A 12,785-nucleotide genomic window follows, 5' to 3' on the forward strand; every position below is an offset into this window, starting at 1 on the left:
CCCCTAAAAGGCCAGATGGGTTTTACAAGTGCCTGATGACCAGAAGTTTCTGGTGAAACCTCCCCTGGCAGACCCAGCAGTTAGTGCTGTGTCCCCAGACAGGCAGACATTCTAGGCAATTGCCTTCTGCTTTCACTTTTGCCCACAGATAAGGACAGCAAAACCATGGACAGAATGGGTAAGAAGGTATACACTTCCTCTACCCTGACCTTCAGGGCTATCAATTACCAAACCCACATGGTTAAATACACCCTGGACCTGGTCTCCCAGACTTCCACCTTGCTGGCTTATGCCCCAGACTGTCCAACCAAATCTGGCATTGTATCCAAACTGTCTCTAGCTACACAAGTAGCCAGACAATCTATTAGGTGCAGTTATGATACAGCAGAGGCCTCAGCCAGGTCTGCTGCCTCTGCATCTGCTTTGTGCAGATATTCCTGGCTTCACCTACAACCTCTACCAGAGGATTTTAAATCCAAAATCATGGATGCTCCACTGGACCATAACCTTTTATTTGGGTAAAATTCAGCAGAACTTTTAAAACTTACAAGATAAAAGCAAAGAGCTGCAGGACATTAAGCATCTGCTTCTGTCCCCCTTCCCTAGATATTACAGGAACTATCCAGCTAAAACTTACTTTGTCAGAAGGACTCCCTCAGCGTCATGTCCTTCCTCCTCTAGGCCTCGTAGGGGATCCAGGAGACTACCCTACTCCAGACCCCCCAACTCTCAGCCCCCAGCCAAGCAGCCCTTTTTAGACAGAGGGGGCCTCACTTCAGCATGACTGTCTTGCTCAACTACCTCCGCCCGCCCACTTTACCCACTGCCTCCCTTTCTGGAAAACCATCACCTCAAATCTTTGGGTTCCTTCCATCATTCAAAAAGGATATTTTCTATCCTGGAAGGAAAAAAAAAACAAAACCAAAAAGCATTCCTTTTGTTCCAAAAAATCAGCTTCATCTATTCCCTCTCATATTGAAAGAACTCCTGACTCTAGGAACTATAGAACCAGTTCCCTTAGGACAGGAAGGACAAGGCTTCTATTCCCATCTATTCTTAGTCCCCAAAAAGGATGGCCGTTAGGATAAATCCAGTATTGGCCTCCATCTGAAACCTGTTCCTAAAGGTTCCCTCCTTCAGGATGCTCTCCCTTCAAACTCTACTACCCCAAGCCTTCATGGTCACTCTGGACCTAAAGGATGCTTACCTGCACATTCCTATCAGGCCCCCCCACAGGAAGTTTCTGCACTTCACTGGCCACTCTTCACACTTTCAGTTTACAGCCTTGCCCTTTGGCTTGTCTATGGCTCCCAGGGTATTTACAAAGTGCTTGGCCCCAGCCATTGCCTATTGCAGAACCAAGGGAGTCCATATCTACCCTTACCTGGATGACATTCTCATTCTGGCAGAATCAGAGTCCACTCTACAAACCCATCTCAAGTTCACCATGACTCTCCTTCACAACATGGGCTTCACCCTCAACCTACAGAAATCCTCTCTTCTTCCTCAGCAGGACAAAGTTTTCTTAGGCAGCAGGATCAGAACAAACCTGATGAGATTCTTTCTCCCAACGGACAAAGTGCAGTCCTCTCTCAACCCATTTTCAAAGCCTACTTTTAGAGTCTCATCTCACTGCAAGACAATTTCTGCACGTCCTAGGTCTCATGGCAGCTACTATTCCCATGCTCCCATTAGCCAGGATGCACATGAGAAAATTCCAATGGTACCTAAAGAATGTGTTGTCTCAGAGCCAGCATCCACTAGACAAACATATTCCCCTTCTGTCCTGCTTAAAAACAGAACTGAAGTGGTGGAGTCAGCAAATCATACAGAACCAGGGTATTCCTCTTCAACTCCCACCCCCACTACCACTCAATCCATGCACACAGATGCATCTGACCTAGGGTGGGGGCAATGTTAAAGGATTTAAGGGTACAACACCGTTGGACCCCTGCCCTGCAAAAGAAACTCATCAATGTCAGAGAAATGACTGCAGTCTTGCTGGCTCTAAAAGCTTTCCTTCCCATCTTGCAGCCAGGGCTGCTCCACAATGTTAACGACACAACTGTCATGTGGTACCTCAACAAACAAGGAGGGACAAAGGCATACCAGTTATGCCGGATAACCCTACAAATCTGGGATCTAGCAGCCAATCACAACCATTTCCTGCAGGCCTCTTGCATACCCTCTCAGGAAAACAAACAAGCAGACTTACTCAGCAGAACATCTTCTCAACAACACGAATGGATGTTGCACAGGGAAACCTTCTTAGACATCGTCCACCAGTGGGGCACACCTTAAGTGGATCTGTTTGCCTCCCCCCAGAACAGACAGCTAAACAAATTCTGCACCAGGGATCACACTCCACTAGCCTGGAGGGTGAATGTCTTCAGCTTTCCTTGGAAGGAATGTTCCTGTATACTTTCCCTCCCTTCCCTCTAATACACCAGGTCCTACTGAAGATCAAGAAGGACCAACCAAAAACCTTGCTGGTGACTCCCTATTGGCCAAGGCAACACTGGTTCCCCCTTCTTCACTCCCTAGCCCTGGGCAATCACGACAAGTTACCCCACAAGGTGGACCTACTCACACAACAAAAGGGGTCTGTCATTCACCCCCAGCTGCTTTTGCTGCATCTAACTCTTTGGGTGATCAACTTCTGATCCCTTTCAGACAGTATTACTCAGAGGATGTGCTCTCAGTCCTAAGGGAGGCCAGGAAACCAACTACTAGGAAAAACTATTTGTTTAAATGGCAGAGCTTCTCAAAATGGTGTTCCCTTAAGGAGAGGGACCCTTTTCAGGCAGATCCCTCACTTGTCCTTAGCTATATATGCGAGCTCATTAAGGAAGGGCTAGCTTATTCTTCAGTGAAAGTCCACCTTTCTGCCATTTCAGCCTGCTTGCCTTTACAGCCACCATTGCTTTCCAGACTGGACATTAAACTTTTCCTGAGAGGGTCTTGCATATCAGACCACCAAAACCCCATCCCTCCTCCCTGAAACCTCAATTTTGTGCTGGAAAAACTCACCTTACCTCCTTTTGTGCCAGCCACCAGAGCTTCTCTACAAATGTGCACATTGAAAACCATTCTTTTAGTGGCCATTGCCTCCACTAGAAGAGTGTTTGAACTACAGGCTCTTATGGCCTGTCCTTCTTACACCACCTTCCACAATGACAGGGTGACCTTGTGCACAAACCCTTCCTTCATGCCCAAAGTGGTGAATGAACTATCCTTAAACCAGTCCATTCACTTACCTACCTTCTTCCCTTCTCCAACTAATACCATAGAGAGGATCCTTCATTCCCTGGATGTGCACAGACTACTGAGATTCTACTTAGACAAAACTAAGTCCATCAGAAGATCTGACCAACTCTTCATCTCCTTCCACCCCAGGGCTCTGGGTAAGGCAGTCTCCAAACAAACCATTTCCTGTTGGATCAGGAAATCCATTCTCTTCTGCTACTCACATCATGGTAAACCATTGCCTCAAGGAGTTAGGGCTCATTCCACTAGAGGCATGGCTACCTCCAAGGCCTTCCTTAGAGGACTGAACACAGCCTCCATCATGGAAGCAGCTACCTGGTCTACAGTTTACACTTTCACTAAACACTACAAGCTAGACCAGATCTCTAAGGCCAGAGCAGGATTTGCCAGGGCAATCCTGCAGGGATTCTTGGAATCCTCTACATCTGCCCCCCTCCCTTCACTCCTTCTAGGCTCTGGTGCTCTCCCACAGTATGAATACTGAACATAGGAATAGAAGGACATAAAATAGTTGTGTAAAATCTTATCATAACCATAGATGACCTCTTCCATGTTGCAGTATTCCTTCCCACCCTCCATAATGGCTTTTTTCTATCTCTACTGGATGGTTGATCTTTTGACTTCTGTATCCACTCCCTACAGGCTAATCTGTACAGCCCTTCATGGACATTTGCTCCTTAGCCTCAACTTATTCTTCTGTACAACTTATCCTGGGCTTCAAGTTCTGAGGTCTGTGCATGCACTTGTCACATTTATGGTCCCTGGTTTATGGCCCTGTGTGTGACGTCCCACGCACCTACAGCAGCCAGGCTTAAGCTTTTGTATGGGACCCAGCGTTGGGTTGCCAGAGGAGGAAATCCCACAGTATGAATACTGCAACATGGAAGAGAAGGACATCTATGGTTATGGTAAGATTTCACACAACTATTCTTTTCTATATAAAAGTAGTTTTGTTTATATTTTGCTGTATATGGGGGTCGAATGAAAGTTTATTGTCAATGATAACTGCTAGAAGTTTGATTTCCTGCACTATTTCTATGACAGTGCTGTCAGGTGCAAGGATGTTAAAATGATCAGTCACAGGGGCGGTGTTTTTGGGATGAAAGAGTACTTATGTAAAAAAAAAAAAAAAATACAGTGTTAGCCTAACTGCTTGGTTAGCATGGGGTGCAGGGTTTGAATTTTTGTAGGTGCTTTTAAGGCATAATGTAAAGAGAGTATCCCTGATGTGTAGTGGTCCCCCTGCCCCACATTTTTTGTGCTATAAAATGTTGTAATGTATTTTATGTGTTTTTAAGGCACAATATAAAGAGTATCCCTGATTTCTTGTGTTCTTCCTGCCCCACATCTTTCATGGTACAAAATTTTGTTTGAGTATATTTTTTTAAGTGGCTATAAGGCATGATATACAGAGAGTATCCCAGGTGTCTAGTGTTCCTCCCCCAGTGTTACAGGATTTGCTAGTTAGTCTAGGTGGAGTGTGGTGGTATGAAAGGCCTTCCACATTCACACATTCATTCATATGCTGCAGACATGCAGTAGTAGCTGTCATTAAGACTGGTAAGTGTGATCACCAGAATCAAAGTGGATTCAGTAAATGTTGGCCTTAACAGAGTGATGTAGTTTGTTAATCTTTTGTTTCATTTTAGCTAACCTCTTGATCACAGTGAAACTTCTGTATCCCTTTTACTGGCAAACACCTGGGAAAAAAAACTGTGGTTGCAGCTGACCCCATGAGAAGGAAGTGAAGGACAGCACACCAAGTATGTAGGAGTGCATAAAGTTAAAAGTGCTCTCAGCTTGTGGAGCAAGGAGTACATAGCTGCCTTAATTTCTGATAATAGACTGCATCCAAAGCAGTTTGCTTATCCCTGACAGATGTGCTGTTTCTCGACTTGAGTGAGGCATTTGATTTTGTTCCACATACGAACATGGCAGGAAAGTCTGTAGGTTTGGGGTAAGGTCAGTGAAATTTAAAATGGATTAATAAAAATGATGTCGGTACTTGGGAGAAGCTACAGTGACTTCAGAAGGTCTAGAAGCCATTACACGTCCAGTTGTACGTAATACTTTTGAGATAAGCATCCCCTGTTTGTAGGCAACACTCAGCACTGTGACATTGCTCACTAATATAGTCACCAGGGTGAGCTCAAAAAACTGCAGTAAATGGAACTGAGTGTATAAAGCAGCAAGTGATGCATTTTGATTTTAGTAATCTCGGGACGCAGTATACGTTACACAAAGTGGTATTGGACAGTGTCATCATTACCGTTATTAAATAATTTGTCACTGTATGAGACAGTAGTCATTAGGGTCAGCAGAGGAGGTATAATTCAGTAATGTGCACTGGTGAAAAGCAGACATATACCGTCCCTTGTAATACTTTGGTAAGACCATGCTTAATGTCATGTCTTTGTTTTTATCTCATACCTGAAAAGAAAATGCAAGTATGATAAAAGGAGTCCAAAGAAGAGTGACGGGGTGGTAAAGGGTAGGGGTAGTAACAAGGTGCATGAGGACAACGTGATAGATGTCAGTGTCATGCCTTAGGGGACACAATACAGACGCCTAGAGTTTTCAGAGGAACACTAGGACTGAGAAATGTACAGGCTTTACAAACTGACCTAAATGAGGAGATGGTTGAAATTTGGGGGCACTTCTGTTTAAAGTGGAAGGTGTGGTCTTGACATTCTCTGCGAGCTTGGGTAGTAGGTGGTGAAGCCTCTGTAGTGTCAAAAGGAAACTGGATGAATGAAGAAAGTAGCGGTGTAAGCTTACTGAGCATTTTTACTACATGGGTTGTCATCTTCTTTCATTAACGTTTGCATATATAGTACTACACCAGACTGACCCTGAAACCAGAAATAATTGTAGCACACAGCAGTTAAGTGCATGTAATACTAAATGTATAACAAGGCAGGTAGTAACATTGTAACAGTTGCTTTATAGTACTGTTTAGCACAACTGCTTTTCTATACAAGTTTCTTGTGAGATTGAAACTGTTAAACGTTTTTTTTTTCTTTTCTTTTCAAGGAATATGTAGCATACAGTCACACAGGTCGTATTATTCCTGCTATATGGTTCCGATATGACATCAGTCCTATCACAGTGAAGTACACAGAAAGGCGACCGCCTTTATACAAATTTATTACAACGGTGAGTTGTGTTATAATCTTTATTGAGATCTTTTTAAGTGTGGAAAGCTGAATAACGTGTATGAATGAGAATAACGGTCTGAAAGTCGATAACAGCACTAACACTTACAGTCCTTGACCTTGGGTGAAGGTAGAGTACATTCAGGGAAACGTGACAGCCATTTCAAGTGGCTTGTATGTTAGAGAGCAGCTTTTTCTAAGTAAAATTTGGCAAGCTGCCACTTGTACTTTTCCACCAGCTTAAGCAGAAGGTTCCCTGTGTATGAGTCTCTTGTACTGCATGCAGTTAATTGTATAACACAATGCACATGTCACATTCTTGTCTTATTTTAACCACATTATTTGTACAATCTACATGCAGTGGATTTAATAAGGGTGCGTCAACTTGGGATGTGATAACTTTTCTTATACCTCCGCCACTACTACACTTACTTTAGTTTTATGAGCATAAAATGCTAACATTTTGTGCGCATTTCATTTTTTATTAATTTGTTAGCCAGACATTCCCACAAGTCACATGTGCCTCTTAAGGTGATTAAGTTAATTGCTAAGAAACATAGGCAGGTGAAGACTGAGGGAATCAAACTCATGACTACAAGAGGAGCTTTTCAACAGGTCATAACCTTCTCTGCTGTAATTATTTTTTAAGATTTCACTGTGGGAGTATGCCAGGCTGATTAGCTGTTTATTTTCTGACATGTAGATGATGTGGGGGAAAGAGAAAATACTGTACAATTTAATCACGTAGTAAATGCAGGTAAAATGGTACAACTAACTTTCACAAATAATTGTATTTTAAACTGTTTTATGGTAGCATCAACATTATCAAATGTAATTATTTTAGTAGGAAACAAGCAATAAGAGGTGATAGGGTAACCCCAGGTGAACAAAAAAACATAAAAGTCATTACATAAAATTAAAGCAAATTCAGTATTCATGGTGCAGCAGGTAGCATACTGCTTTTGTGCAGAAGGCTGATGGTTCTATTCCCACAACAGGTAGATGGATTACAGGGAGGTGTTGCATTCATGAGTGTGCTGTCCTTTGGAAGAGACATTAATCGAGACTCCCATCTGCTCAAGTTGATGGTAGCTCACGTGGATGTAAAAGATTCCATGGCACCTATCGGAAAGAGTAGGGGAAGCTCACAGATGCACCAGCCAAATTGCTTGTAGTAGTGTAAATGCCACTTTGAGTCTCCCCTGAAAAGAGGCAGCTAGCCTACTGGGACTAACCTAGTCAACAAAGGATAATTAAAACTAATGAAATTGCTGAAAAGGGCCTGAAGAAGACAGAACTGAAGCAATGGAAAGGATTTCAGACAGAAGTCAGATGGATTTTTTTAATTTATGTTGTCATTTGTTAACCAGATAAATGAAGTGATACTTTTTCATCCTTTGTTGTCCTGACTCATGCCACAAAGGCCAAGTCAGTATGGCTGAACAGTGTAAAAAAGGCAATCAGTCAGTATATCTTGGGAAGGAAACCAGAGTGCCAGGAGGAATCCCATGCAGAACTTGGATAAACATAATAAGATGCTAGGCCTGTAGAATTTGATTAGTGTAGTAATGCACTCATCTGTTGAGAATCCATTTCATGATGATAATGAAAGAGAAGACTGGAGGTATGAGAAGAAGGCTAATGTTAAGGAAACGAGGGAGGCAGTGAATTTATGAAAAATGTTGTGTGAATGCTAAAAGGAGTTGTGCAGAACAAGAAGGTATAACAAGGGAATTATTGGACTTTATTTGTACCAACCCTTCAGCAAGTAAGTTTAATTAGCAAACATTTAAACTAGGCAGGAAGGAAGGCATAGAGAAGTAGAGAGAAATAATCTAGCACTCTTCTTCAGTACCTCAGAGTAGTTAAATCCAGTTGTGAAAGGAATGAGATTAAGATGATAGCACAAAAAGGAGATGAACTAGAGCTTGTATCCGAAGTAGAGGAAGAGGCTGCCTTTCTGGCAAATTTGATACAAGAGCAGTGTCTTATTGTGGCAATTACAACAACAGCATTAAAAAAAAACGGGGTATAAACATTTTAGTACTGGAGCCCACTGAACAAAACACATTCTTGGATTTCATGTTCTTACATGGACAACATGAGAACATATTAGATGTAGAAGTGGGCAGCAATTTATGATCTAGTGATCACAAGTGACATTCACTGTTAGCTGCTTAGTCGAGCCAATAGAAACTGAGGGCTCTGTACTTCGAGGAGCAGGGTTTTGTAAATTGGAGATAGCCACTCAAGACAGTGCTAGCAAAAAGAAGGAATGTACTTTAAAACTACCACTACCGAAATAGCCAGCTTGTGTGTGAGCAAAGGAAAAGCAAAGGACATGATACTGGAGTAGTGATGTGATCGTGAGGCATGCTAAGATGAACGGTGGCAATTAAAAAAAAAGTCGATATTCTCACAGAAAGAAAGGGATGATTCATTGTATCCATTCAGTAAGAATTCATGTTGACAAGTTGGCTGCTGAACTGTCAAAAGTCAAAGTGTTTAATTCAAATCTAAAGAAGCCCTTTAATACCAATAACTGGCACTTAGACCATACATATTGAGTAAAACAATGCATAGATCACAGCTAACTGTGGGCATAAAAATGTTTTTGTGATCTGTGAGAGTAATGATTTTAAACATAAATTGCTGCAAACCTAGATAATAATAATAAACAATAAACATTGTTGCACAGGGGCTATGCCCCCCTACACCACCTAACTTTTATTGTATATCAACTTCAGGGTTGCACAGCCATAAGTCAGAATGTAATTCCACGAACTGTGCTATGCACAAGTAGCTCAGTTTATTTTGGCCTACATATAGCACAACTGAGTGCTTCAGTGGTAAAGCATTTTGTTAGGGAAGGATTTTGATACCTGAAGATCACGTGAAACACATTCAACAATTAGGTATTCAGTACACTTACATGCTCCCTTTGATAAATGTACCCAGTGTAAGTGTGTAGATTATAGGTCTTTCATAGAGGAGTGGATCATAAAAGAACTGTTAAGATTGCTTAGTGGTTAACCACTGTGACTATAGTGTACAGAGTCCTGGGTACAAGATCTGTAAAGGCTGTTTATTTGATAATTTTAAATCGAGTTGCTGGCTACTGAGACTTGTCTGCATATATCAACTGAACACAAGCTGATTTAAATATGTTTTTCTGCACTTATTTAAGATTTGAGTCAGTAAATATTGTGTGTCTTTGATTCTGTAAATACTGTGTCTCTGTCTCTCTGCAGTTACGTTGCCTGAAGTGTGAAAAAGTGTAGCCATCTGAGCTCACTGAAAGTTGTTAGACTGCTTTGAAATTCCTTTGTTAGTGTTAGTTAGCTTGGGGGTTTCTGCTAGCACTAAAATATGTGTTGGTTACATTTCTAGTAATCATTTTAAATCGAGTTGCTGGCTACTGAGACTTGTCTGCCTATATCAACTGGACACAAGCTGATTTAAATATGTTTTTCTGCACTTATTTAAGATTTGATTCAGTAAATATTGTGTGTCTTTGATTCTGTAAATACTGTGTCTCTGTCTCTCTGCAGTTAGTTCCCCACCCCTCCTCCCTGTTTCTTGTTGTGGTGTTAATCTTGGTGGCTTTGGAATTGCCCGCCCCTGCTGTAAATCTCTTTTTGCACACTCCTCCTGGACCCATCTCATTTGCTCACTCAACTGAGTACAGTGAGATCATATTTTGATTTTGGATACTCCTACCAGTCCCATCTCCTCTGCAGTGTACAGAGACAGCACTTGGGAAGGGCATTCCCCTATAGTATCTTAATCTGCTCTGTTTCCTCCGTCTCAAAAAAAAAATAATGCACTTCATCTGCCTTACTGTATTTGTGTTTCTTCCTACTTTATTACCTTATTTTGCTTTTGCCTCTTCTTAAAAGTACTCAATTGAATTTATTCTGCTGCCTTTATTACTGCTTGTTAGTAGCCTGATTAAATTGTAACTATTATTCTAAGGCCTTTGGTTTAAGCACTTGGGCTTCAAACAGTTGTTTTACATTAAGAAGGTTTGTGGTCTGCACTGTTGTGGCAGGACAGGTAGCGTACATCCTTCTAAGTTGGGAACTGCTGATTGAAGGCTCAGTGTCTGTTATTCTAAAAGTGTATTAGTTCTGGGTTAAGGACTTGGGCTTCAGGCCAGTTATTTTACATTAAGGTTTGTGGTCTGCACTCTTGTGGGAGGAGAGGCTAGATTCTGCCCTTCTGAGCTGGGAATTTCTGGTTAAAGGCTTATTGCGCATGCTTACTTGAACTGTTTCTTTCTGAAATCGGTACGTGTTGTTTGCTGTAGCATAGACTAGATTCAGGCCGGCTGGATCTGGCTTTGTTTGTATAACTTGTGCACTGATCCAGGCCGTCTTTTTAGGAGAAGGTTTCTCTGTACCCTAGTGGCAGGACTGTGCAGTTAGAACTTGTCTGATTGAAGACTGCTGGAACAGGGCTCAGTTTTAAGCTTTTTAACTGGTTAATTGGGTAAAGTGTTGTTTTGATTGTATCTGCTCTGTTTTCTGGAAAAAAAAAAATATATATACTTGTTTCTCGCCTTTCTGAACTAGTATAGTCCAGTTTTCATGTTACTGCTGAATCCAGGGCTGTGTTACAAGTTTCTGTGTTGCCATACCTTACTTGGATAGAAGGAAGTTTCTCTGTTCACCTGTGAGAGAGGGGAGCTTTGAGCAGCCTATCTGTCCCTGGAGGAGTGGTTTCAGCCCAGAAGTTAGTAGTTTATTGGCCATTTTGGGCTAATTTCTATCTCTTTCACTTCCCTGCTATAAAAACCTAATTTGCACAGTTTTTACGCTTGTATTCCGCTCAACAAGTGCCTTCCAGGTGTTCTGCAGAGTCTACAGCAGCAGAGAGACAAAAGAGTGACTTTGGAGTGATTAAGTATCACTTTTCTGCTTTTCTTGCTGTCTTAACTAATTCCGCCTAAAATGCCAGTTTTTTTAGCGAATCTGTGATTTAAAAAGTTTGTTATTGTATACAACTCCACACAGCTCCTCGTGGTGTCCTGCATAGTGATACAGGCAATAGAGAGACCCAAGAGAGACTTTTCCAGATTTAAGTATTTATTTCTCTGTTTTTTTGCTCTGACTGCCTTTTCCTGCCTAAAAAGCGAATTTCTAACTGATCTGTGCTTTAAAAAGTTTAAATTGCATTTGCCTTCTGCTGTTTTACAGTTTTTGCACTTGTTTTATATCAATTTAAGTCATTTTTGTATTGTATGACTGTTGTAGACTACACACTAAAGTGTGCTAGCCTGTTTATAGCATTTACAGTGTTTACTGTGTGTTTTTCTGCTGTTTCCTGAAAAAAACAAAAAAAAAAAAACAAAAACATATTCTCTTTTCCCGCCTTTCCTGAACTAGATTAGTCCAGATTTTAGGTTTTGCTGAATTCCGGACTGTGGTATCTTTTCCTGTGTTGCCCATATCCTTATTTGGATAGGATGAAGCTTCTCTGTTCACCAGTGAGAGTGGGGAGCTTTGAGCAGCCTATCTGTCCCCGAGGAGTGGTCTCAGCCCTGAAACTAGTAGCGTATTGGCCATTTTGGTCAGTTCCTATCTCTTTCAGTTTCCCTGCTTTAAAACCCGCATTTGCGTGGTTTTGTACCAGTATACAACTCCGCACAGCTCCTTGTGGTGTCCTGCAGAGTGATAAGGCAACAGAGAGACCCAAGAGAGACTTTTCCAGATTTAAGTATTTTTTTCTCTGTTTTTTTGTTCCGACTGCCTTTCCCGCCTAAAAAGCGAATTTCTAACTGATCTGTGCTTTAAAAAGTTTAAATTGCATTTGCCTTCTGCTTTTTACAGTTTTTGCACTTGTTTTATATCAATTTAAGTAGTTTTTTGTATTGTATAACTGTTGTAGGCCACACACTGAAGTGCGCTAGCCTGTTTATAGCATTTACAGTGTTTTCTATGTGTTTTTCTGCTGTTTCCTGAAAAAAAACAAAAAACAAAAAAAAAATTCTCTTTTGCTGAACTAGATTAGTCCAGATTTCAGGTTTTGCTGAATTTTGGACTGTGGTATAGTTTCCTGTGTTGCCCATATCCTTACTTGGATAGGAGGAAGCTTCTCTGTTCACCAGTGAGAGTGGGGAGCTTTGAGCAGCCTATCTGTCCCTGGAGGAGTGGTATCAGCCCTGAAACTAGTAGCTTATTGGCTGTTCTGGGTCAATTCCTATCTCTTTCAGTTTCCTGCTTTAAAACCCGCATTTGCGTGGTTTTGAGCGATTTTGCGCATAGCGCAACATTGGGCAGCGCAGTTTAAACTACTCTCGGCTCCACAAAGTCTGCTCTTTACTTTTTCCCGTAGAACTGTTCTAAATCTCAAAGTAAGCAC

At 41.6% G+C, this 12,785-nt stretch overlaps 1 protein-coding gene across 1 annotated transcript in view; it reads left to right on the forward strand.

Annotated features, from left to right (window-relative positions):
- ERGIC1 (endoplasmic reticulum-golgi intermediate compartment 1) overlaps positions 1-12,785 on the forward strand; it is an 864,031-nt gene that overhangs the window by 801,600 nt on the left and 49,646 nt on the right. The window contains exon 11 of the mRNA XM_044069870.1: positions 6,301-6,423. Within this exon, the coding sequence (XP_043925805.1) occupies positions 6,301-6,423 (123 nt within the window). The remainder of the gene's footprint in view (positions 1-6,300; positions 6,424-12,785) is intronic.

The sequence above is a fragment of the Protopterus annectens genome, chromosome 4.part0 (genome assembly GCF_019279795.1).
Source record: "Protopterus annectens isolate FY-2018-M chromosome 4.part0, PAN1.0, whole genome shotgun sequence".
In the NCBI taxonomy this organism is placed as follows: domain Eukaryota; kingdom Metazoa; phylum Chordata; order Ceratodontiformes; family Protopteridae; genus Protopterus; species Protopterus annectens.